Below are 25,432 nucleotides of genomic sequence, written 5' to 3'. Positions count from 1 at the left end.
CTGAGTCCCTGCTCATATTTTTCCATTCTATTTCCTGTATATGTTTTTGCTTGTCAAAGTTCAGATGTCTTGTCCTCCATCCAGTTCACTTATCCTATCTTCTGCCTCTTGAAATCTGACATTTTAGGTTTCCATTGTTTTTTTCATCTCTTCTCCTGTGCCTTTCATTCCCATAAGTTCTGTGATTTGTTTTTTCAGACTTTTGATTTCTTCTTTTTGTTCATTCCTTTGCTTCTTTATATCCTCTCTCAGTTTCCTGAATTGATATTTGATAAGTGTCCAAGCTGTTTGCAATGCCGGTAGATATTTCTAGGTACTGGATTTTTTCTGATTTGACTCTCTGATTCTCTGATTAGGCTCTCTGATAAAATGGGCTAGTTTTGGTTCCTGCGGTTTGCTGCAACTGCAGAGACATCAATTTATTTGCCTTTTGAGTTTTTTCTTCTTCCAGGGGTCTTTCAAACTGTTCTGCTGAGTTTACCAATTCAGTCATGGGGGCAAATTACCAAGTTAATGTGTGTTTTTAGACCATACTACTTAGTTCAGGACAGAACCCATTAACAGATGAGGTGAATGAAGTGCCTTCTATTCCAGGACTCATTTATCTTTCTTTTGTTTTCAGGCCTTGATCTGTCTTCTGAGGAAAAACTTTAGACATAATTTCTAAGAGATCATTGGCTATTCTGTGAGCTCTTTTAAATCCATCCTTTGAGGTCTGCCTAATTAGCTCTTTAAGATCCCTTTTGGGATCTTCCCCTCTTGCTTCAGTCCTCCATTTATGAGCTTCTCCTGATCCCAAGAGCATTTTTTTGAACTGGTATAAATCAGGGAGCCCAGGATTATATGCCCCAATTAGTATTCTAAATTCTTCTGAAATTTTTTGTGGATATTCCCTGGGTTTAGGAAATTCTTCAATTATGCTTTTGATTTCTGTTTTTGATCATGGGTTACAGGTGCTGTGGTTGGAACACCTGGGTCTGTGGAGATCTGACCTTAAAGGACAGCTGTCTTATCTGTCTAGGTTCCTTTTGTTTTTCATCTTCTAGGTAAAAGGGCAAGTGAGAAAGAGGCTTAGTTAATTCAGAGTATTTAGGCAAAGGTGGAACAAGAGAAGGGGCTAAAGGCACAGTTGGAGTCAAGACTGTTTTTCTACAGTCCTCATCAGTTGTCTTGCCTTCTTGTTACTTAGGTTTTTCACTGGCTTAAGGTGTCTTCTATTGAGGCTATTTTGGAATCACTAATTCTTTTTGATGCCTCAGCACACCAGTTCAAAAAAATGCATTCCGTTGCTTTGGGAGTGTTTGGGATCCTCTCTTTACTTGGGTGCCTCTCAAGTGAATAACCTGTCTAAAAGTTATTTAACCTTTAGTAGTAACTACCTTATTTAACCCTCAAGTTAGTTTAACCCTGTCTTAACTAAAACTTCCTCATTGTGGCCACTTTAGCGCCAAGCTATCTTTAATAGAAGACACCCAGTTTTCTAAGAAATCACATGATCCTGGTACATAATTCTTAAACATATAATTAACAGGCATTCTGGATGGTGGAGAGTTATTGGGCTCCTTAAACCAGGAAGAACCCATCTAAATTGGATCTTCTATATACCCAGCACTTGCTTGCTTTCCCTTCCAAAAGAGTGATGTCTTATCTGAGGCCTCCTTTAGACCAAATCCAGTTCTGAGATACCTCAATAAACTTGGAGAGCTCAACACCAAGCCATGGAGCTTGGATCCAAGCTGATCTCTGTGCTATACGTAATGTGCTTTTTTCCCTTTGTCTTATTTTAAGAGTTTTTCTTTGTCCTTAGTTATCAGCGATTTGATTATGATGTAACTGGCCATAGATTTATTTGGCTGTAACTTATTTAGAGTTTCTTCAGTTTCTTGAATTTGTCAGTGTGGGTCTTTTGCCAAACTTGGGAAGTTTTCAGCCATTATGTCTTCATACACGTTCTTTTCTCTTTCTGAGATTCTGATTAATATTTTAAAAATCTTTTTTTCTACTTTTGTTCACACTGGATAATTTCTGTTGATCTGTCTTCAAGTATACCAATTCTTTCCTTTCTCATTTCCATTCTAGTGTATCCATCCAGTGAGGTTTAACCCCAGTTACTATATATTTCAGCCTATTTTACTTGTAAAATTTCCATTTGGTTCTTCTTTCCAACTTTTTTTTTTCCCACTTAATATTTTAATTTTTGTTTTAAAAGTGTTGCAAATTGCTTCTTCAAGCATTTTTGTAATATCTGCTTTAAAGTTTTTGTCAGATTATTTCAACATCCGTATCATCTTGTCATTGGCATATTTTGATTGTTTTTTTTTTCTCACAATAGTTGAGACTTTCATAGTTCTTCGTATGTCAAATAACTTGGAAGGAAGGAAGGATATATCCTTACATCAGTGTGGGAGTGCTTACTATGTCAGAGTCCAGGGTGAACTAAGAATAAACAGGGAGCAGCAGATTCACTTCTTTCCTCATTCTCTTCTAGGGCAGGTGATCATGGTCATCCATTTTGTTTAAATAATTCCCTCTCTCTCTCTCCCCCTCTCTTTTTCTTTGTCTTCTATTCAACCTATGTGGTTAAATTTGTTACTAAACGTATGTAGTTGAATTTGTATTATTTAAATATGGATATAATACAACTCCACTATATGTTTTTTTAAAACTAGGTAGTTTTAACAATAATAACAATAAATAATAATAATAATAATAATAATAATAATAATAATAATTTGTAAAACAGATTTCTTAAAAAGTCTGTTTGTACATTATAGGTTTATCAGTGTGATGACCATTTTGTTTGGTATGTCAGATTGCTCTGATGTGGTTTTTATGTGTTGTTTGATTTATGTTTGAAAGAATTGTCTTCCTGACTTTGAGATTATCATCATTTCATCAATTTAGAGCGTTCATAAAAGTCTACTTTGTGCTTTATTAGGTTCAGAAAGTCCAAGAACTTTAAAATATATGTACATACAGTAAATCAAATAATGTCTGTCATTGCCTCATTTATGATCAAATGCAGATTCTCCCCCCAAGATTTTCCAACTGCCTGTATGGTAATAATAATAATAATAATAATTAGAAGAAGAAGAATAGCAGCTACTATTTGTCCTGTGCTTACCTTATAGTCCAGGTACTACCTAAATGAATTACTTCATTTAATCCTCCCACAGGAATGTCAGCTATATCAAGGTGGGGACTTTATATCTTTTATTCAGTGCTATATTCCCAATATTTCTAGCTATGCCTGGCACACGAGGTACTCAGTATTTGTTAAATGAGTGATTATGTGAAGTATGTATAATTTTTATGCCGTTTTAGCAACTAGGAATGAATCTTAGAGTGATTAAAGTCCGTGCCCAAGAATGGACTTCTAGTAATGGAACTACAGCACAAGCTAATGTGGAAAGATTGTTGTCATTTTGACACAGTAAGGATGTTTTACCCTAATTGCAGCCAGATATGCGTAATAATACTGTATTAATTATGCTGCTTTAGTTTAGGTTGGCAGACTTTTTCTTAAAGAGCCAGATAATAGATGTTTTTAGGCTTTGAGGTCCAAGTGATCTCTGTAGCAACTACTCAACTCTCCGTTGTAGCATGAACGTAGCCATAGATTATGTGTAAATTAATGTGCTGTTCCAGTAAAACTTTATTTACAAAAATAGTGTCACATCAAACCTGGCCCACTTTCTACAGTTAGCTGACCTCTCCTTTAGGTGATCTCTTGCCACTAGTGACTCATGTAGTAACGCATGCAGATGTGGGCCCTGAAATTATGTACTCATAATATCGTGGTCATCTAGAGGACCTAGAATGTTTATATTAAATTTTTTTCAAGATTAAGCTGGAAATGAAAAAAAAATTTTTTAATTGTCATGAGGAATTTAGGAAACTCCAGGCACTCTTGGATTCTACTTTGAGAAAAAGTGCTATGAAGGGGACATGATATATCTTTTTTGGGGTATATTGGTAAATAATCATCATATGTATTGAAGCCTTATTTTCAATAACTTACAAAAGGGCTAGTCAGTTATCAAAATATTAACTGCAGAAAGTTAAGGATTATATTCAAAATTTTAACTTTCAAATGACTGAACTTTGCCAGGCAATTTGCTTTAATAAATATGTAGTTCATGTAGTTAATATTTAGTTTGTGTTTCTAACTTATTAGAGAATGATTTGCAACAGTTTAACCTACTTAGGGAAATTATTTGGCTTATTGCTATTTGTCTAGTATTTTTTTCTTTGTAGAGTAAGGTGATCTTCAGCCGAAATTCATTTGAATTTTGTGTTAACAGGGTCCATTTAATGGACTATATGTTTTCTAGCTTTTCATGGAGAATTATAGCCTTGTATCTACATGTAACAACTCTGTAAGAATTTTAATGAAAGTGCTAGAATCCACTCTACTACTTCTAAGTTGTGTACTCTTGAACAAATTAATTACCTTTTCTAGGTGTCTGTTTCCTGATTTATAAAATGGGATAATAATGAAAATAATACCAGCAGTAGGATAGCTGTGAGGATTAAATACATAAAGAGTTTAATAAAATGACTGGCATAACTGTCTTTGTAAACTACTCCTGTTACCCTGTGATAGAAAAGTTACATTTAGGAGCTCTGTGAGTTTGGGAATGAATATCTTTTTGTTTAATATTGTTTAAATATAAAATTAGGATATTTTATTTACCTAGTTCATATATAAGCTAACTATTCTTATGTTCTTTATTGTAGCTTTTCATTATGTTTATTTTCTAAATTGTATTTAGTAGTGTGTAAAAAAGTAGTGATATAGGAAACTGTGTCTCACTAATCCAGAACTATACAGAGAAAATAATCAGAGCTAGAAATAAGACAAAGCCCCATATTTTCAGCACAGGAAGCAAGGGTACTAGCTCATTTAAGTACTGACATTTTACTATTTCAGAAGCTAACATATAAAAGGATGATGGTTTATCTTTTTCTGTATCAAGTTGCCACTTTATTTTTTACTGGTACCATCTAAATTTGTGTAAATATGCAATTGATTTCCTGTACCTTTTCCAATAGAATGGAAAGTACTTGGTTGAATTGTCAAATTACACAATTTATTGTATTTTTCTGTCTCTAGGATGATTGAGGAAAGTGGGAACAAGCGGAAAACCATGGCAGAGAAGAGGCAGCTGTTCATAGAAATGCGTGAGTCTTGAGTGCTTCTGGATTCCTTGTTTGTATTTGCTGGAATGTTGTTTTCTTTTTTCCTGATTAAGTTACATATTTAATCAGAAGTTTAACGTTATAAGCTTTAAAAGGGAGGAATCATGGAGTTGGAGGAACCCAAGCCAGAGTATCTATTTTAATTGTTTGACTTGAATTGCTTTCCTAAGTAACATTATAAATAATAAGGGAGAACAAAAAAAAAGCAGGAATATTGCTTTGACTATCTGTGATTTTAAGACATACGAGACTAGTTGAATCTCTCTGTAACTCCCTTGGTACCATGAGCTTATAGGTGGTAATAATTACTACATTATGCAAATTTCTGAACACTAGGTACAGATTCTAAAGTAGAGAGGACTAAGTATTAGGAGAACATTTAGAACTGTAGGATAAACTGAAAAGAATGAATGTGTACTTTGGTATATTAATTTTCTACGCAATTTTCTTTTCTTTTTTCACATGAACCAGACCCCAGGAATCGAACCCAGGTCTCTGGCATGGCAGGTGAGAATTCTGCCACTGAGCCACTGTCGCACCACCCAATTTCCTATGCAATGTAAAATCTGTTAAAAATTATTCTTACATCAAACTTACAAAAAGAGAAATGATAGCTAAGAGAAGTGGGCTGGATAACTTGGCCCCACTCCAGATAAGATGGTAGAAGGAAAAGCTTTGGAAAGAACTGGTAGAAACATCTTTCTCAGAACTCCAGAAGACAGTGAAAAGATTGCAATTAACAGGTGGAGCACCAAATCAAGGAAAATGTTTACTTAAAAGTGATAGGGGGCAGTGCGACGGTGGCTCAGTGTCAGAATTCTTGCCTGCCATGCCAGAGACCGGGGTTCGATTCCCAGTGCCTGCCCATGAAGGGAAAAAAAAAAAGTGATAGGATCTTGTGGTGCCCTGGCTGCCCCCCGCCCCCGGCCCCTCACCTCCTCAGCCTGGAACCGGCCCCATGTTCCCATGCGGGTTCCTGGTCCTGGTTCTGGAGGGAGTAGAGTAACCCTCATGTACACTCTGGAAGCATGGATGTCTGGCCTAGTCTGTCTTGTGGAGGCTTGAGGTACTGAACCAAGCCTTGTCATAGGCTTGCCAAACAAGAAGTTGCCTTTCACTTCTTGGTAGAAGAGGGCTCACATCGTTCTCCTACCTAGTGCTGTGGTTGCTTGGTACAAGAGATTCTACTGTATACACTACAGTGCCCAGGACTGTGAGGAAGTTATTTCCTGGGAAAGAGGGGACATTTATTTCCTTATAGCATCAATCATTAAATGTGTGTTCTGACTCCTCTACCGACCAGCTGTTCCCCGTCTCTCTCGCTCTCTCTCTCCTCTGCCTCCACATTCCCTGAGACACAACAATATTGAAATTAGGCCAGTTAATACCTCTACAATAGCCTCCAGGTGTTCAAGTAAAAAGGCAGAGTCGCATGCTTCTCACTTTAAATCAAAAGCTACAAATGATTAAGTTTAGTGAGGGAGGCCTGTTGAAAGGTGAAATAAGCCAAAAACTAAGCCTCTTGTGCCAATTAGCCAAGTTGTGAATGCAACGGAAAAGCGCTTGAAGGAAAGTAAAATTGCTACTTCAGTAAACACGCAAATGATAAGAAAGTAAAACAGCCTTATTGCTTGTATAGAGAATGTTGTAGTGGTCTGAATAGAAGATAAACCAACCACAGCACTCCCTTAAACCAAAGCCTAATCCAGAGCAAGACCTTAACTCTGTTCAATTCTATGAAGGCTGAGAGATGTGAGGAAGCTACAAAAGAAAAGTTTGAAGCTAGCAGAGTTTGGTTCATGAGGTTTAAGGAAAGAAGACATCTCCATAACATAAAAGTACAAAATAAGGAAGCAAGCAGTAACATAGAAGCTGCAGCAAGTTATCCAGAAGATTTAGTAAAGATAATTGATGAAGGTGGCCACACTAAACAACAGAGTTTCAGTGTAGACAAAACAGCCTTTTCCTGGAAGAAGATGCCATCTAGGACTTTCATAGCTAGTGAGGAGCAGTCATTCCCTGGCTTCAGAGCTTTAAAGGAGTTAGCTTTCTTATTAGGGGATAATACAGCTGGTGACTTTAGGTTGGAGCCAGTGCTCATTTACCATTCTGAAAATCCTAGGGCCCTTAAGTATGATGCTAAATCTTTTCTGCCTGTGCTCTATAAATGGAACAGCAAGGCCTGTATGGCAGCATATCTGTTTATAAAATGGTTTACTGAATATTTTAAGCCCAATTTTAAGACCTCCTGTGCCCCCAGTCACCCAAGAGCTCTGATGGTAACACAGAATGAGATTAATGTTGTTTTTATTCCTGCAAACACCACATCAATTCTGCAGCCCATTGATCAAGGAATCATTTAGACTTTCAAGACTTATTACTGAAGACATACATTTCATAAGGCTATACCTGCCATAGATAGTGCTTCCTCTGATAGATCTGAGCAAGGTAAATGGAAAACCTTTTGAAAAGGATTGACCATTCTAGATCCATTAAGAACATTTGTGATTCATGGGAGGAGCCCCAAATACCAGCATCAACAGGAGTTAGGAAGAAGTTGATTCCAACACTCATGGATAACTTTGAGGGGTTGGTGACTTCAGAGGAGGAAGTAGCTGTAGATATGATAGAAAGAGCAAGCGAGCTAGAATTAAAAGTGGAGCCTGAAGAGGTGGCTGAATTGCTGCAATCTCATGATAAAACTGAATGGATAAGGGATAGCTTCTTATAGATAAGCCAGTTTCTTGAGATGGAATCCACTCCTGATAAAGCTTCTGTGAACATTGTTGAAATGACAACAAAGCATTTACAATATTATATAAATTTAGTTGATAAAGCAGCAGTAGGATTTGAGAGGATTGCCTCCAGTTTTGAAAGAGATTCTACTGTGGGTAAAATGCTGTCAAAAAGCATCACATGCTAAGGAGAAATCTTTTGTGAAAGGAAGAGTCAATTGATGTGGCAAACTTCATTAGGGTGTTTGTTAATATTTTTAAAATATTTTTGAACTAAGGTACTGTTCTAGTTTGCTAGCTGCCAGAATGCAATATACCAGACATGGAACGACTTTTAAAATGGGGAATTTAATAAGTTGCTAGTTTATAGTTCTAAGGCCATGAAAATATCCCAGTTAAAGCAAGCCTATAGAAATGTCCAATCTGAGGCATCCAGGAAAAGATACCTTGATTCAAGAAGGCCAGTGACATTCAGGGTTTAAATCTCAGCTGGAAGGGCACAGGGCAGAAGTCTGCTAGTTTTCTCTTCCAACTTCTTGTTTCATGGAGCTCCCTAGGAGATGTTTTCCTTTTTCATCTCCAAAGGTTGCTGGCTGGTGGACTCTGCTTCTCGTGGCTGTGTTGTTCTGAAACTATCTCCAAAATGCTTCCTCTTTTTAATCCTTTTAAAGGATTCCAGTAAAGTAATCAAGACCCACCTGGAATGGGTAGAGATACATCTCCACCTAATCAAGCTTAATAATACCCATACTGGATTGAGTCACATCTCCATGGAAATAAACTAATTAAAGTTTCCAACATACAGTACTGAATAGGAATTAGAAGAAACGGCTGTCTTTACTAAATGGGATTAAGATTAAAACATAGCTTTTCTAGGGTACATAAACCCTTTCAAACCAGCACAGGTACCTCAATTTTTTTTTATGCATAATGCTGTTGCACACTCAATAGACTAAATATAGTGTAAACATAACTTTTATATTCACTTGGAACCAAAAAATTCATGAGAGTTATTTTATTGTGACATTCGCTTATTGAAGTATCAGGAACTGATCCTGCAATATCTGTGGGTATGCCTATATTTGTGAATGTTCAGTTTTCAATCCATTATAGACTTACAGCCTTATTCTATTGTGATCGGAGAAGATCCATTGTTTGCTTTCAATATTTTTAAATTTATTGAGACTTAGTTTTTCACCTAACATATGGTTTAGTCTAGTGAATGACCCAGGTGCAGTAGAGAAGAATGTGTATTATCTTGCTGTTGTATATAGTATTCTATATATGTATCTGTTGTTCCATTGTAATAGCTTTATTCCCTTGTGGTCAGAGAAGATCCTTCATTTGTTTTCAATATTTTTAAATTTATTGAGACTCAGTTTTTCACCCAACATATAGTTCATCCTAATGAATGACCCACGTACAGTAGAGAAGAATATGTATTATCCCGGTGTTAGATAAAGTATTCTGTATATATATATATATCTGTTAGACCTAGTTGCTTTATAGTGTTATTCAGGCCTTCTATTTTCTTATTGATCTTGTCTAGATGTTCTGTCCGTTGTTGAAAGTAGTATATTGAAGTCTCCTATTATTAATTAATATAAAACTATTAGTTTATTTTTTTGAATCTGCCAGTATTTGCTTCATATATTTAGGGGCTCTGCAATTAGTTGCATATATTATTTAATTGCTGTGTCTTCAGGTTTAATTGTCCCTTTATCAGTACATAGTTACCTTCTTTGTCCTTCATAATAGTTTTTTTTTTTTACCTAAATTCTACTTTATTTTCATATTAGAATGGCTACCCCAGTTTTCTTTTGGTTGCTATTTACATTCAGTTTTTTTTTCTATCCTTTCACTTTCACCCTATTTTGTCTTTGAATTAAAGTTGAGTTTCTGGTTAATAGATTATAGTTAGGGCTTGCTTTTTCAATCCATTCTGCCATTCTCTGTTCCTATATCTTTCTTTCCTCCTGCCTTTTTGTTGTACTTGTTACAGATATAACTTTTTATGTTATATGTCCCAAACTATGGCTTTATAATTATTTTTCTTTCCTTTATTAAAGAAATTATGGGTTTATAGAAAATGAATAAAATACAGGATTCACAAATACCACCCTATTAACACTTTACATTGGTGTGAAACATTTATTACAAATAACTTTTTATACCTTTTCATTTTAGAACCTGTAAGAAGTGAAAAGTGAAGTCACATACCAAGAATTACAGTACAGTATTACTGGCATTTTTTTTTTATTAATTAAAAAAAAATTAACTAACAACATTTAGAAATCATTACATTCTACATATGCAATCAGTAATTCTTAATATCATCACATACATGTATGATCATCATTTCTTAGTACATTTGCATCAGTTTAGAAAAAGAAATAGCAAGACAACAGAAAAAGAAATAAAATGATAATAGAGAGAAAAAATAAAAATAAAAAATGCAAAAAATATATTAAAAAAATAAAAAACTATAGCTCAGATACAGCTTCATTCAGTGTTTTAACATAATTACATTACAATTAGGTAGTATTGTGCTGTCCATTTCTGAGTTTTTGTATCCGGTCCTGTTGCACAGTCTGTATCCCTTCAGGTCCAATTACCCATTATCTTACCCTATTTCTAACTCCAGCTGGTCTCTGTTACCAATGACATATTCCAAGTTTATTCTCGAATGTCGGTTCACATCAGTGGGACCATACAGTATTTGTCCTTTAGCTTTTGGCTAGTCTCACTCAGCATGATGTTCTCTAGGTCCATCCATGTTATTACATGCTTCATAAGTTTATTCTGTCTTAAAGCTGCATAATATTCCATCGTATGTATATACCACAGTTTGTTTAGCCACTCGTCTGTTGATGGACATTTTGGCTGTTTCCATCTCTTTGCAATTGTAAATAACGCTGCTATAAACATTGGTGTGCAGATGTCTGTTTGTGTCTTTGCCCTTAAGTCCTTTGAGTAGATTCCCAGCAATGGTATTGCTGGGTCGTATGGCAATTCTATATTCAGCTTTTTGAGGAACCGCCAAACTGCCTTCCACAGTGGTTGCACCATTTGACATTCCCACCAACAGTGGATAAGTGTGCCTCTTTCTCCGCTTCCTCTCCAGCACTTGTCATTTTCTGTTTTGTTGATAATGGCCATTCTGGTGGGTGTGAGATGATATCTCATTGTGGTTTTGATTTGCATTTCTCTAATGGCCAGGGACATTGAGCGTCTCTTCATGTGCCTTTTGGCCATTTGTATTTCCTGTTCTGAGAAGTGTCTGTTCAAGTCTTTTTCCCATTTTGTAATTGGGTTGGCTGTCTTTTTGTTGTTGAGTTGAACAATCTCTTTATAAATTCTGGATACTAGACCTTTATCTGATATGTCGTTTCCAAATATTGTTTCCCATTGTGTAGGCTGTCTTTCTACTTTCTTGATGAAGTTCTTTGATGCACAAAAGTGTTTAATTTTGAGGAGCTCCCATTTATTTCTTTTTCTTCAGTGCTCTTGCTTTAGGTTTAAGGTCCATAAAACCACCTCAAATTGTAAGATTCATAAGATATCTCCCTAACTTTTCCTCTGTTTTATGGTCTTAGACCTAATGTTTAGATCTTTGATCCATTTTGAGTTAACTTTTGTATAGGGTGTGAGATACAGGTCCTCTTTCATTCTTTTGCATATGGATATCCAGTTCTCTAGGCACCATTTATTGAAGAGACTGTTCTGTCCCAGGTGAGTTGGTTTGACGGCCCTATCAAAGATCAAATGTCCATAGATGAGAGGGTCTATATCTGAGCACTCTATTCGATTCCATTGGTCGATATATCTATCTTTATGCCAATACCATGCTGTTTTGACCACTGTGGCTTCATAATATGCCTTAAAGTCCGGCAGCGTGAGACCTCCAGCTTCGTTTTTTTTCCTCAAGATACTTTTAGCAATTCGGGGCACCCTGCCCTTCCAGATAAATTTGCTTATTGGTTTTTCTATTTCTGAAAAATAAGTTGTTGGGGTTTTGATTGATATTGCATTGAATCTGTAAATTAATTTAGGTAGAATTGACATCTTAACTATATTTAGTCTTCCAATCCATGAACACGGTATGCCCTTCCATCTATTTAGGTCTTCTGTGATTTCTTTGAACTGTTTTTTGTAGTTTTCTTTGTATAGGTCTTTTGTCTCTTTAGTTAAATTTATTCCTAGGTATTTTATTCTTTTAGTTGCAATTGTAAATGGAATTCGTTTCTTGATTTCCCCCTCCACTTGTTCATTGCTAGTGTATAGAAACACTGCAGATTTTTAAATGTTGATCTTGTAACCTGATACTTTGCTGTACTCATTTATTAGCTCTAGTAGTTTTGTTGTGGATTTTTCCGGGTTTTCGATGTATAGTATCATGTCGTCTGCAAACACTGATAGTTTTACTTCTTCCTTTCCAATTTTGATGCCTTGTATTTCTTTTTCTTGTCTAATTGCTCTGGCTAGAACCTCCAACACAATGTTGAATAACAGTGGTGATAGTGGACATCCTTGTCTTGTTCCTGATCTTAGGGGGAAAGTTTTCAATTTTTCCCCATTGAGGATGATATTAGCTGTGGGTTTTTCATATATTCCCTCTGTCATTTTAAGGAAGTTCCCTTGTATTCCTATCTTTTGAAGTGTTTTCAACAGGAAAGGATATTGAATCTTGTCAAATGCCTTCTCTTCATCAATTGAGATGATCATGTGATTTTTCTGCTTTGATTTGTTGATATGGTATATTACATTAATTGATTTTCTTATGTTGAACCATCCTTGCATACCTGGGATGAATCCTACTTGGTCATGATGTATAATTCTTTTAATGTGTTGCTGGATTCGATTTGCTAGAATTTTGTTGAGGATTTTTGCATCTATATTCATTAGAGAGATTGGTCTGTAGTTTTCTTTTTTTGTAATATCTTTGTCTGGTTTTGGTATGAGGGTGATGTTGACTTCATAGAATGAATTAGGTAGCTTTCCCTCCACTTCGATTTTTTGGAAGAGTTTGAGGAGAGTTGGTACTAATTCTTTCTGGAATGTTTGGTAGAATTCACATGTGAAGCCGTTTGGTCCTGGACTTTTCTTTTTGGGAAGCCTTTGAATGACTGATTCAATTTCTTTACTTGTGATTGGTTTGTTGAGGTCATCTATTTCTTCTTGAGTCAAAGTTGGTTGTTCATGCCTTTCTAGGAACTTGTCCGTTTCATCTAGATTTTTGTATTTATTGGCATAAAGTTGTTCATAGTATCCTGTTATTACCTCCTTTATTTCTGTGAGTTCAGTGGTTATGTCTCCTCTTTCTTTTCTGATCCTATTTATTTGCATCCTCTCTCTTCTTCTTTTCGTCAGTCTTGCTAAGGGCCCATCAATCTTGTTGACTTTCTCATAGAACCAGCTTCTGGTCTTATTGATTTTCTCTATTGTGTTCGTGTTCTCAATTTCATTTATTTCAGCTCTAATCTTTGTTATTTCTTTCCTTTTGCTTGCTTTGGGGTTAGTTTGCTGTTCTTTCTCCAGTTCTTCCAAGTGGACAGTTAATTCTCGAATTTTTGCCCTTTCTTCTTTTCTGATATAGGCATTTAGGGCAATAAATTTCCCTCTTAGCACTGCCTTTGTTGCGTTCCATAGGTTTTGATATGTTGTGTTTTCATTTTCATTCGCCTCGAGATATTTACTATTTTCTCTTGTAATTTCTTCCTTGACCTACTGTTTGTTTAAGAGTGTGTTGTTGAACCTCCACGTATTTGTGGATTTTCTGGCACTCTGCCTATAATTGATTTCCAACTTCATTCCTTTATGATCCGAGAAAGTGTTGTGTATGATTTCAATCTTTTTAAATTTGTTGAAACTTGCTTTGTGACCCAGCATATGGTCTATCTTTGAGAATGATCCATGAGCACTTGAGAAAAAGGTGTATCCTGCTGTTGTGGGTTGTAATGTCCTATAAATGTCTGTTAAGTGTAGCTCATTTAATGTATATTCAAATTCTCAGTTTCTTTATTGATCCTCTGTCTAGATGTTCTGTGCATTGATGAGAGTGGCAAATTGAAGACTCCAACTATTATGGTAGATGTGTCTATTTCCCTTTTCAGTAATTGCAGTGTATTCCTCACGTATTTTGGGGCATTCTGATTTGGTGCGTAAATATTCATGACTGTTATGTCTTCTTGTTGAATTGTTCCTTTTATTAGTAGATAGTATCCTTCTTTGTGTCTTTTAACTGTTTTACATTTGAAGTCTAGTTTGTTGGATATTAGTATAGCTACTCCTGCTCTTTTCTGGTTGTTATTTGCATGAAATATCTTTTCCCAACCTTTCACTTTCAGTCTATGTTTATCTTTGGGTCTAAGATGTGTTTCCTGTAGACAGCATATAGAAAGATCCTGTTTTTTAATCCATTCTGCCAGTCTGTGTTTTTGATTGGGGAATTCATTACATTAACATTTAGTGTTATTACTGTTTGGGTAATACTTTCCTCTACCATTTTGCCTTTTGTATTATATATATCATATCTAATTTTCCTTCTTTCTGCACTCTTCTCCATACCTCTCTCTTCTGTCTTTTCATATCTGACTCTAGTGCTCCCTTTAGTATTTCTTGCAGAGCTGGTCTCTTGGTCACAAATTCTCTCAGTGACTTTTTGTCTGAAAATGTTTTAATTTCTCCTTCATTTTTGAAGGACAATTTTGCTGGGTATAGAAGTCTTGGTTGGCAGTTTTTCTCTTTTTGTAATTTAAATATATCATCCCACTGTCTTCTTGCTTCCATGGTTTCTGCTGAGAAATCAACACATAGTCTTATTGGGTTTCCCTTGTATGTGATGGATTGCTTTTCTCTTGCTGCTTTCAAGATCCACTCTTTCTCTTTGACCTCTGACATTCTAACTAGTAAGTATCTTAGAGAAGACCTGTTTGGATCTATTCTCTTTGGGGTGCGCTGCACTTCTTGGATCTGTAATTTTAGGTCTTTCATAAGAGTTGGGAAATTTTCAGTGATAATTTCTTCCATTAGTTTTTCTCCTCCTTTTCCCTTCTCTTCTCCTTCTGGGACACCCACAACACATATATTTGTGCACTTCATATTATCATTCAATTCCCTGAGCTCCTGCTCAAATTTCCATTCTTTTCCCTATAGTTTCTGTTTCTTTTTGGATTTCAGATGTTCCATCCTCCAGATCACTAATTCTAGCCTCTGTCTCTTCAAATCTACCATTGTAGGTTTCCATTGTTTTTTTCATCTCTTCTACTATATCTTTCATTCCCATAAGTTATGTGATTTGTTTTTTCAGACTTTCCATTTCTTCTTTTTGTTCATCCCATGCCTTCTTCATGTCCTCCTTCAATTTATTGATTTGGTTTTTGAAGAGGTTTTCCATTTCTGTTCGTATGTTCAGAATTAGTTGTCTCAGCTCTGTATCTCATTTGAGCTATTCGTTTGTTCCTTTGACTGGGCCATATCTTCAATTTTCCTGGTGTGATTTGTTATTTTTTGCTGGTGTCTGGGCATTTAGTCAGATTTCCCTGAGTGTGGGACCCAGCAGGTTGAAAGACTTTCCTGTAAAGTCTCTGGGTTCTGTTTCTTATCCTGCCCAGTATGTGGTGCTTGTCTGTCTGTGGGTCCCACAAGCAAAAGATGTTGTGGCTCCTTTAACTTTGGAAGACTCTCGCTGCTGGGTGTGTGGTGGAGACAGAGTAAAGGTTGTAGGTTGGTTTTAATGGCTTCAAATTGTAAAGTCCTGGGATCTGAATTCCTTGAGAGAGCGATTCCACCTGTGTTGCATTTCACCCCTCCCACGGGGAAGGTTCAGATGGTAGAGAGCCCCGAAAGCAGCCTGTTTCTGCATTCGGGGCAGTTGCAACCTGTGTAATCCTAGCGCTGAGCCCAGAGGCAACCAAGCCTCCGTAGAAACAGCTGCAGAAGGCTCTGTTTCGCCCCCTTTCTTCGTTTTCAGTTAGCCCAATAGGCGACTTCCGCCTTGATCAGTTTCACCTGAGTTGATGACCTATTTTTAGTAGTCAGAAGTTGTTCATTAATGCCACTATTGGTGTTAGGTTGGGCTCAGTCTCTACTACTGTTGGAGACTCTTTCCTTTCCCTCCGGGAAGTCGCCTGTGGGGGAGGGGCACCGGCCGCCGCAGCTTGGGGAACTGCTGATCCGAGGCTCCCAGCCGGCCCGGGAAGCCGTGTGTGTGGGAGGGGTCCGGTCGCCGCCCGCCGCGGCTTTGGGAACCGCTGATCCGAGGCTCCCAGCCGGCCCGGGAAGCCGCATGTGTGGGAGGGGCGCCACAGCTTGGAGAGCCCCTGATCCAAGGCTCCCAGCCGGCCCGGGAAGCCGCATGTGTGGGAGGGGCTCCGGTCGCCGGCTGCCGTGCCTTAGGGAACCGCAGATCTGAGGCTCCCAACTGGCCCAGGAAGCCGCGTGTGTGGGAGGGACGCCACAGCTTGAGGAACCGCTGATCCAAGGCTCCCAGCCGGCCCGGGAAGCCGCGCATGGGGAAGGGGTGCCGGCCGCCGCGGCTTGGGGAACCGCTGATCCATAGTTCCCAGCTGGCCCGGAAAGGAGGGAGGGAGGGGCTCTGGCCACCAGCTGCTGCGGCCTGGGGAAGCGTGCGCCGCTCAGGGACCTCACCGCAGTGGAGTCTCCTAGCCGGTCCAGCTGTCCCAGACTGCAGTACACTGTGTGTCTGGTCTCTGTTGCGGCTCTGGGAGCTATTCTGTACTGTTTCTAGTTATCTAGTAGTTGTTCTGGAGGAGGAACTAAGACGCGCGCTCCTTACTAAGCCGCCATCTTCTCCAGAAGTCTCTATTACTGGCATTTATAATTACCCACAGGCTTGCCTTTACTAGAGGTTTTTATTTCTTTATGCTGTTTTGATCCACTGTATAGTGTCCTTTCCTTTTTTTGTATGAAGAACTCCATTTGGTATTGCTTGTTGGGTAGGTCTGATGGTGTAGAACTCCCTCAGCTTTTGATTATCTGGAAATATCTTAATCTCTCTCTCTCTTTTTGAAAGAATGTCTCATTGGATAAAATTCCTGACTAGTAATTGTTTTCTTTAAGTAATTTAAGTATCTGATCCCATTACCTTCTTCCCTCCATCGTTTCTGATGAGAAATTGACAGTTTTATTAGGGCTCCCTTGTTCCTAACATGTTGCTTTTCACTTGAACTTTAAGAACTCTCTCCATTCATTGGCATTGACAGTTTGATTACTATGTATCTTGGCATAGCCCTCTTTGAGTTTATCCTATTTGGGTTTTCTTGGTCTTTAATGTGTACATTTATGTCTTGGGATGTTTTCTGCCATTATTTCTTTGAGAATTTATTCTGACTTTTTCCTCTTTTCTTTCACAGACTCCCATAATGCATATATTTGTATGCTGATGGTGTCCCACAAGTTTCTTAGGCTCCGTTCACTTTTCCCCCCTATTATTTATTTTTATTCCATAATTTCTACTCATCTATTGACCAGGTAGATAAAAGGAGCATCAGACACAAGTTTTTCATAGTCACACAGTCACATTGTGAGAGCTATATCATTATTCAATCATCCTCAAGAAACATGGCTACTGGAACACAGCTCTACATTTTCAGGCAGTTCCCTCCAGCCTCTCCATTACATCTTGAATAATAAGGTGATATCTACTTAATGCATAAGAATAACCACCAGAATAACCTCTCGACTCTGTTTGGAGTCTCTCAGCCATTGACACTTTGCCTCATTTCACTCTTCCCCCTTTTGGTTGAGAAGGTTTTCTCAGTCCCTTGATGCCAAGTCTCAGCTCATTCTAAGATTTCTGTCCCATGTTGCCAGGCAGGTCTGCACGCCTGGGAGTCATGTCCCATGTAGAGATGGGAAGGGCAGTGAGTTTGCTTGTCGTGTTCGCTGAGAGAGAGAGGCCACATCTGAGCAACAAAGAAGTTCTCTTGGGGGTGACTCTTAGGCCTGATTTTAAGTAGGCTTGACCTATCCTTTGTGGGGTTAAGTTTCATATGAACAAACCCCAAGACTGGGGGCTTAGCCTATAGCTTTGGTTGTCCACGCTGCTGGTGCGAGTATCAAGACTTCAGCTTGGGGAAGATGAATTTTTCCCCATTCTTACCATTCCCTGAAGGGGACTTTGCAAATACTTTTCCACTCACTGATCAAATCACTCTGGGATTCATTGGGACGTCACTCTAGACAAACCAACAAAATCTCATGTCCTACCTAAGGTTCCAAGTACTTATGGTATTCAATCAAGCTAGCTACATAAGTTATATTAGGAAATACACTAGTCAGAATATAAATTTTGTACCAAATAAACATTTTTTGCTTTAGTCTCACACATAAGGTGACATTTAAAAATATTAACTACCATCTGTTTTCAGCACCCTGTAGTAATGGCATTCCTTTGTTCTTCCTCATGCAAAAACATTTTTAAAATTTGTACATTTAGTCACTATCATTATACACTCTAGGCATTCCTAGTTTATGCCATCTCAATTTTTATCATCCATCTTTCTTTCTGATTTCATTTATGCCCCCAGCCCTCCTCCCCCTATCATTCTCACGTGCAGCTTCATTCAGTGTTTTAACATAATTGTATTACAGTTAGGTAGTATTGTGCTGTCCATTTCTGAGTTTTTGTATTCAGTCCTGTTAGTCTGTATCCCTTCAGCTCCAATTACCCATTATCTTACCCTATTTCTATCTTCTGATGGTCTCTGTTATCAACAAAATATTCCAAGTTTATTCACTAATGTCAGTTCATATCAGTGAGACCATGTAGTATTTGTCTTTTTGTTTTTGGCTAATCTCACTCAGCATAATGTCCTCAAGGTCCATCTATGTTGTTACATACTTCATAACTTTATTCTGTCTTACAGCTGCATAATATTCCATCCATAGTTGTTTAGCCACTTGTCTGTTGATGGACATTTTGGCTGTTTCCATCTCTTTGCAATTATAAATAATGCTGCTGTAAACATTGATGTGCAAATGTCCGTTTGTGTCTTTGCCCTTATGGCCTTTGAGTAGATACCTAGCAATGGTATTGCCAGGTCATATGGCAATTCTATATTCACCTTTTTGAAGAACTGCCAAATGCCTTCCACAGCAGTCGCACCATTTGACATTCCTACTAACAGTGGATAAGTGTGCCTCTTTCTCCACATCCTTTCCAGCACTTGTCATTTTCTGTTTTGTTGATAATGGCCATTCTGGTGGGTGTGAGATGATATCTCATTGTGGTTTTGATTTTCATTTCTCTAGTGGCCTGGGAAGTCGAGCATCTCTTCATGTGCCTTTTGGTCTGTTCACTTTTTTAAAAATTATCTTTTCTTTCTGCTCCTTAGCCTGAATCATTCCAATTGACTTGTATTTGAGATTACCAATTCTTCTGCTTGCTCCAATGTGCTTTTGAGCCCCTCTAGGTGATTTTTTACTTCAGTTATTGTGGTGTTTAATACCAGTATTTTTGTTTCATTCCTTTTTAAATTTTTACCTCTCAACTGAGTTTCTCATTTTATTCATTGTTGATAGCTATTCTTTTGTTGGTATCCATCAGTTCTTTAAGAGTGTGTTGTTGAGCCTCCACATATTTGTGAATTTTCTGGTGCTCTGCCTATTATTGATTTCCACCTTCATTCCTTTATGATCTGAGAAAGTGTTTTGTATGATTTCAATCTTTTTTAATTTGTTGAGACTTGCTTTGTGACCCAGCATATGGTCTATCTTTGAGAAGGATCCATGAGCACTTGAGAAAAAGGTGTATCCTGCTGTTGTGGGGTGTAATGTCCTATAAATGTCTGTTAAGTCTAGCTCATTTATTATAATATTCAAATTCTCTGTTTCTTTATTGATCCTCTGTGTAGATGTTCTTTCCATTGATGAGAGTGGGGAATTGAAGTCTCCAACTATTATGGTAGATGTGTCTATTTCCCTTTTAAGTGTTTGCAGTGTTTGCCTCATGTATTTTGGGGCATTCTGGTTCGGTGCATAAATATTTATGATTGCTATGTCTTCATGTTGAATTGTTCCTTTTATTAGTACATAGTATCCTTCTTTGTCTCTTTTAACTGTTTTACATTTGAAGTCTAATTTGTTGGATATTAGTATAGCCACTCCTGCTCTTTTCTGGTTGTTATTTGCATGAAATATCTTTTCCAAACCTTTCACTTTCAAGCTATATTTATCTTTGGGTCTAAGATGTGTTTCCTGTAGACAGCATATAGAAGGATCCTGTTTTTTAATCCATTCTGCCAGTCTATGTCTTTTGATTGGGGAATTCAGTCCATTAACATTTAGAGTTATTACTGTTTGGATAATATTTTCCTCTAACATTTTGCCTTTTGTATTATATATATCATATCTGACTTTCCTTCTTTCTACACTTTTCTCCATGCCTCTCTCTTCTGTCTTTTTGTATCTGACTCTAGTGTTCCCTTTAGTATTTCTTGCAGAGCTGGTCTCTTGGTCACAAATTCTCTCAGTGACTTTTTGTCTGAGAATGTTTTAATTTCTCCCTCATTTTTGAAGGACAATTTTACTGGATATAGGAGTCTTGGCTGGCATTTTTTCTCTTTTAGTAACTTAAATATGTCATCCCACTGTCTTCTCGCCTCCATGGTTTTCTGCTGAGAAATCTACACATAGTCTTATTGGGTTTCCCTTGTATGTGATGGATTGCTTTTCTCTTGCTGCTTTCAAGATCCTCTCTTTCTCTTTGACCTCTGACATTCTGACTAGTAAGGGTCTTCGAGAATGTCTATTTGGATCTTTTCTCTTTGGGGTGCGCTGCACTTCTTGGATCTGTAATTTTAGGTCTTTCATAAGAGTTGGGAAATTTTCAGTGATAATTTCTTCCATTAGTTTTTCTCCTCCTTTTCCCTTCTCTTCTGCTTCTGGGACACCCACAAAAACACGTATATTTGTGCGCTTCATATCATCATTCAGTCCCCTGAGTCCCTGCTCGTAGTTTTCCATTTTTTTTCCCTATAGTTTCTGTTTCTTTTTGGATTTCAGATGTTCCATCCTCCAGTTCACTAATCCTAACTTCTGTCTGTTGAAATCTACCATTGTAGGTTTCCATTGTTTTTTTTCATCTCTTCTACTGTACCTTTCATTCCCATAAATTCTGTGATTTGTTTTTTCAGACTTTCCATTTCTTCTTTTTGTTCATTCCTTGCCTTCTTCATATCCTCCCTCAATTCATTGATTTGGTTTTGAATGAGGTTTTCCATGTCTGTTCGTATATTCTGAATTAATTGTTTCAGCTCCTGTATCTCATTTGGACTATTGGTTTGTTCCTTTGACTGGCACATATCTTCAGTTTTCCTGGTGTGATTTGTTCTTTTTTGCTGGTGTCTAGACATTTAATTATCTTAATTAGTTTATTCTGGAGATTGCTTTCACTTCTCTTGCCTAGGGTTTTCTCGCTAAATGAGTTTGTTGTCTATCTGTTCTTTGACCTTCAGTTCAGGTTTTTATGGACCTCTAGCTTAGGTTTTGTTTAACAGAGGATAATTTTTCAGTTCTTGTTTTCTTGTTTCTTGCCCTGCTTGTAAGGTTACTTTCCCCTCCCCACCACTTAGAAGGGTCTACGTAGGTAATATATTCTCCAGCCAGGTTTTCCCAGAATAAACTGGACTCCTATCAGGGGGAAGGAGTCACCTGCATCGGTTTTCCCTGAGTGTGAGATCCAGCAGGTTAAAAGACTTTTCTGTGAAGTCTCTGGGGTCTGTTTTTCTTATCCTGCCCAGTATGTGGTGCTTGTTTGCCTGCGGGTCCCACCAGCGAAAGATGTTGTGGCACCTTTAGTTTGGATTTCTCTCCCTGCTGGGGGTGTGGTGGAGACAGAGGAGAGGTTGTAGGCTGGTTTTAATGGCTTCAAATTGCTGAGTCCTGGGTTCTGAATTCCTTGAGAGAGGTCTGATTCCACCTGAGTTGGGATTTGCCCCTCCCCTGAGGAAGGCACACGCAGAAGACAGCCCTGAAAGCAGTCTGTTTCTGCCTATTCCTGGGGCAGTTGCAGCCTGAGTAGTCCTGCCGCTGCTTCCAAAGGCAGTCAGTCCTCCGTAGAAACAGCCACAGAAACCTCTGTTTCGTCCCCTTTCCTCTTTTTCGGTTAGCCCAATAAGCGACCTCCGCCTTGACCAGGTTCGCCTGATTGGGAACCTGTTTTTAGTAGTCAGAGTTTGTTAATTAATGCCACAATTGGTGCTTGGTTGGACTCAGTCCCTGCTACTGTTAGAGAGTCTTTCCATTCCCTCTGGGAAGCCGCCTGTGGGGGAGGAGCTCCGAGCTCCGGTCGCAGCGGCTTGGGGAACTCACGGTTCCAGGGGGGCTCGCAGCCGGTCCAGGCTGGGGTACGCTGTGTGTCTGGTTACTGTCATGGCTCCGGGAGCTGTTCTGTACTGTTTCTGATTATTTAGTAGTTGTTCTGAAGGACAAACTAAAACGCGCACTTTGCTAAGCAGCCATCTTGGGCCCTTTTCTCCATCAGTTCTTACTCTGTGCTTCCCTTTATCTCCTTTAAGCATATAGAGATTATTTTTTTAAAAATGCTTTGCCTAATATGTCCAGGTCTGGCCTTCTTTTTTTATGTTTACTGAATTTTTATTTTATTCCTTTAGATAGGAATTCATGTTCCTTTGATTGTCTTGTAATATTTTTGTACACTCTACATTTTAATATTTAATATGTTGACTCTGAGACTTATTCCCTGAGCTCTCTATTCCTGTAGTTTGTTTCTAGTTAGTGATAAGACAGAGATTCCCTTGAGTGCCCAGAGCTAACAAAATGATACCAATTAATGCAAAAAATACTTTTTTTGGTGTTTGCAAACTGTGTCTTTGGCTGTTGCTCTCCTTCAGAGTTTAGCCCTTGTGTGAAGATCAGCCTGAGGTGAAAATAAAGTGCAGGGTCCTCTCTGACTTTTCTGAGGCTGTATCTTGGCCAGTGCTTTTTGCTCACTGAGCCTTAGGAATTCCCTTATTTATGAGATTAAAATGCTCCCTTTACTTCCTGTGAATAGACTTCTGCCCCCTTCATACACATACTTTGTTGTGTGCCCTAAAATTGGTACTCCGTTGCCTCATGATGCTCAGACTTACACTTGCTATATGTGTCAGTAAGCTACTTCTGCCTGCTGGAGCAGGTTCTTGGAGGGCCAGGGAGAAATGAGCTTCCTTTTTCAGTTTTTCATGCTGCCCACTGATACATTGGCACAGACATTCAGGACCTCTGATGTGTGCATTGGATTATTCTGCTTCCTCCGGAACAGAGCCGGGGATCCACAATGGGAGCCCACACCATACTAGGCAGCCAGCAAAGGATGGAATAGCAAGTATACTTGGAACTTCTAATTTTTTTTTTAAAGCTTTGTTTCCTTGAGTTGTTACTTGCCCAGTTATTGTAACCCTTGAACTGTTTTCTGGAGTTTGAGGAAGATGACTGTCAGTTTTTAATAGTTGTTCAAAGTCCCTGTGGGGGAATGACACCCTGGAATGCCTTATGTTACTACCGTGGTCAACTGGCAAGTAGTTGATTTTAAAAAATAGTTCAGTGCTATTCTCAAGAGTTTTCTTTGTTGCTGTAGTGGTATTTCTCATGGCAAAATTAGCTTTTGATCTAAGAAAACAAAATAAAGCCTTTCCGTCTGACTCTAGTATTATTTGGGATTTGATTATACTATATAACATTCATATCTTATTTCCATAATTGGCAGAGTCATGATAGGGGAAAAAAAGCTTAATGCTTTATCATCCTTTACTGTCATTTTTTGTACCTCTTGAGTATTCATGTCCTCTTATTGCCCCTCTCTGCCCAGGAGCTTCCCTGGGCACTCTGAATGAGACTAGATTTCTGTGCATTTATTTAGTTCCCTTTCACCACTTACTGAAAACCTTAAGACATATTTGTCTTAACTCTAGCTTTAAAATTACAATTTATTGTATTTTAAGTAATGAAATGAAGTAAATATTTTCTACTTCAGAAGCTACAAAGGGACACTTATCATTTCAAGTTTCGTCAATGGGACTTTCTCTGCTATTTTTTTATATGCCAAACTACTATCTTTTCTGATCAGGCAATCAGTTTGACGCTTCCATAGGAAAAACATTAAATAAACTGAATACTATCCTTAAAGAAAATGTATGAGGATTATTCTTATAGAAATCAGGAATAAAGATGACTGTTCTAAGAAAAAGTAGTTGCATGGGAAGTTTTGGAACTTGTTTGGTTGCATGTTGGAATAATAAGATTTTAATATTCCAAAGGTTGTTACTTATATCTTGTTTTTCAGAAGTGATTTTGGAATTTGGAGTGCTGTTAGATTTTTAGTGATATTATAGCCAGGACTCACAAGAATTTCTCCTTCCTGTGCCATCCCACTTCTATTTGTACCCTTTTCCCAGTGGGTTTTTGAGGGATTTGTTTTAAAAAATAATAGCAGCAAAGCAAAACAGAGCTATATTTGATTCTTCACTACTACTCAAAACTTTAGTGTAGAGATTTTTGATGAATTGAGCAGGAATGTATGGAATTTCCCATTTCCTAAACTAGTTACTTTGGATATGTGATATTTTTTCTATTTCATCTCTTAAAATATGCAAATATGACTAACTGTAATGGAGAAAGAGTCTGAAAAGAGTGAGTTTTACCAGGTACCAAACATTTTCATCTAGTTACTTTTCTGCTAGCAAACATGGCTAATAGGTGCCCTGAAATCTGATCAATCAGATTAGTGATCTTTCTGTTTGTTAGTCTTTCCACATTAATTTTGTCTTTATTTCCCCAGAAAATTTCATAAAAGTAAATGTCTAATCATTAAAATTTCCTGCAGTGATTTAATAACTGGCTTTTTATTAAATGCTTTTGAAAATTTGTCCATATTCATAAAACCTTTAGTGTGGTTTTGAACATTTAATATTTAATTGTTATAGTTTAATTAGGTTGAGCCTAGTAGCTTATTTAGAAGCTCAATGAATAGAACAAGATAGGATTTAACAAATTAAACCAAAGTAGTGTAAAATTTATACTCTGAAAAGTACAAAGCATTATTGAAAGAAGTTAGTAAATGGAAAAATATCCTGTGTTTAATGGATTGGAATACTTAATATTGTTAAGATGGCAATACTCCCTAGATTGATCTACTTATTTAATACATTTCCCATTAAAATCCCAGCTAGGTCCTTTGCAGAAGTTGATAAGCTGATTCTAAAATTATATATAATTGCAAGGGATCCAGAAAGGCCAAAACAGTCTGGAAAAAGAAGAACCAATTTGAAGTATTTACACTTCTCCATTTCGAAATTTACTACCACAAAAGTGTAGTAATCAAGATTCTGTGGTGCTGGCATAAACAGACATGTAGCTCAATGGACTAAAATTTAAATTCCAAAATTAACCCCTTCATTTATGGTCAATTGATTTTTGACAAGCATTCCAAGACAGTTCAATGGAGAAAAATAGTCTCCTCCACAAATGGTGCT

At 37.6% G+C, this 25,432-nt stretch overlaps 1 protein-coding gene across 10 annotated transcripts in view; it reads left to right on the top strand.

Annotated features, from left to right (window-relative positions):
• Positions 1 to 25,432, top strand: part of DTNB (dystrobrevin beta) — a 445,692-nt gene that overhangs the window by 72,588 nt on the left and 347,672 nt on the right. For all 10 annotated transcript variants that reach the window (XM_077152324.1, XM_077152325.1, XM_077152323.1 and 7 more), the window contains exon 2: positions 5,117 to 5,184. In XM_077152324.1, coding sequence (XP_077008439.1) covers positions 5,117 to 5,184 — 68 coding nt within the window. The remainder of the gene's footprint in view (positions 1 to 5,116; positions 5,185 to 25,432) is intronic.

Source organism: Tamandua tetradactyla, chromosome 3 (genome assembly GCF_023851605.1).
Source record: "Tamandua tetradactyla isolate mTamTet1 chromosome 3, mTamTet1.pri, whole genome shotgun sequence".
Lineage (NCBI taxonomy): Eukaryota > Metazoa > Chordata > Mammalia > Pilosa > Myrmecophagidae > Tamandua > Tamandua tetradactyla.
This window is presented reverse-complemented; position numbering and strand designations above follow the sequence as displayed.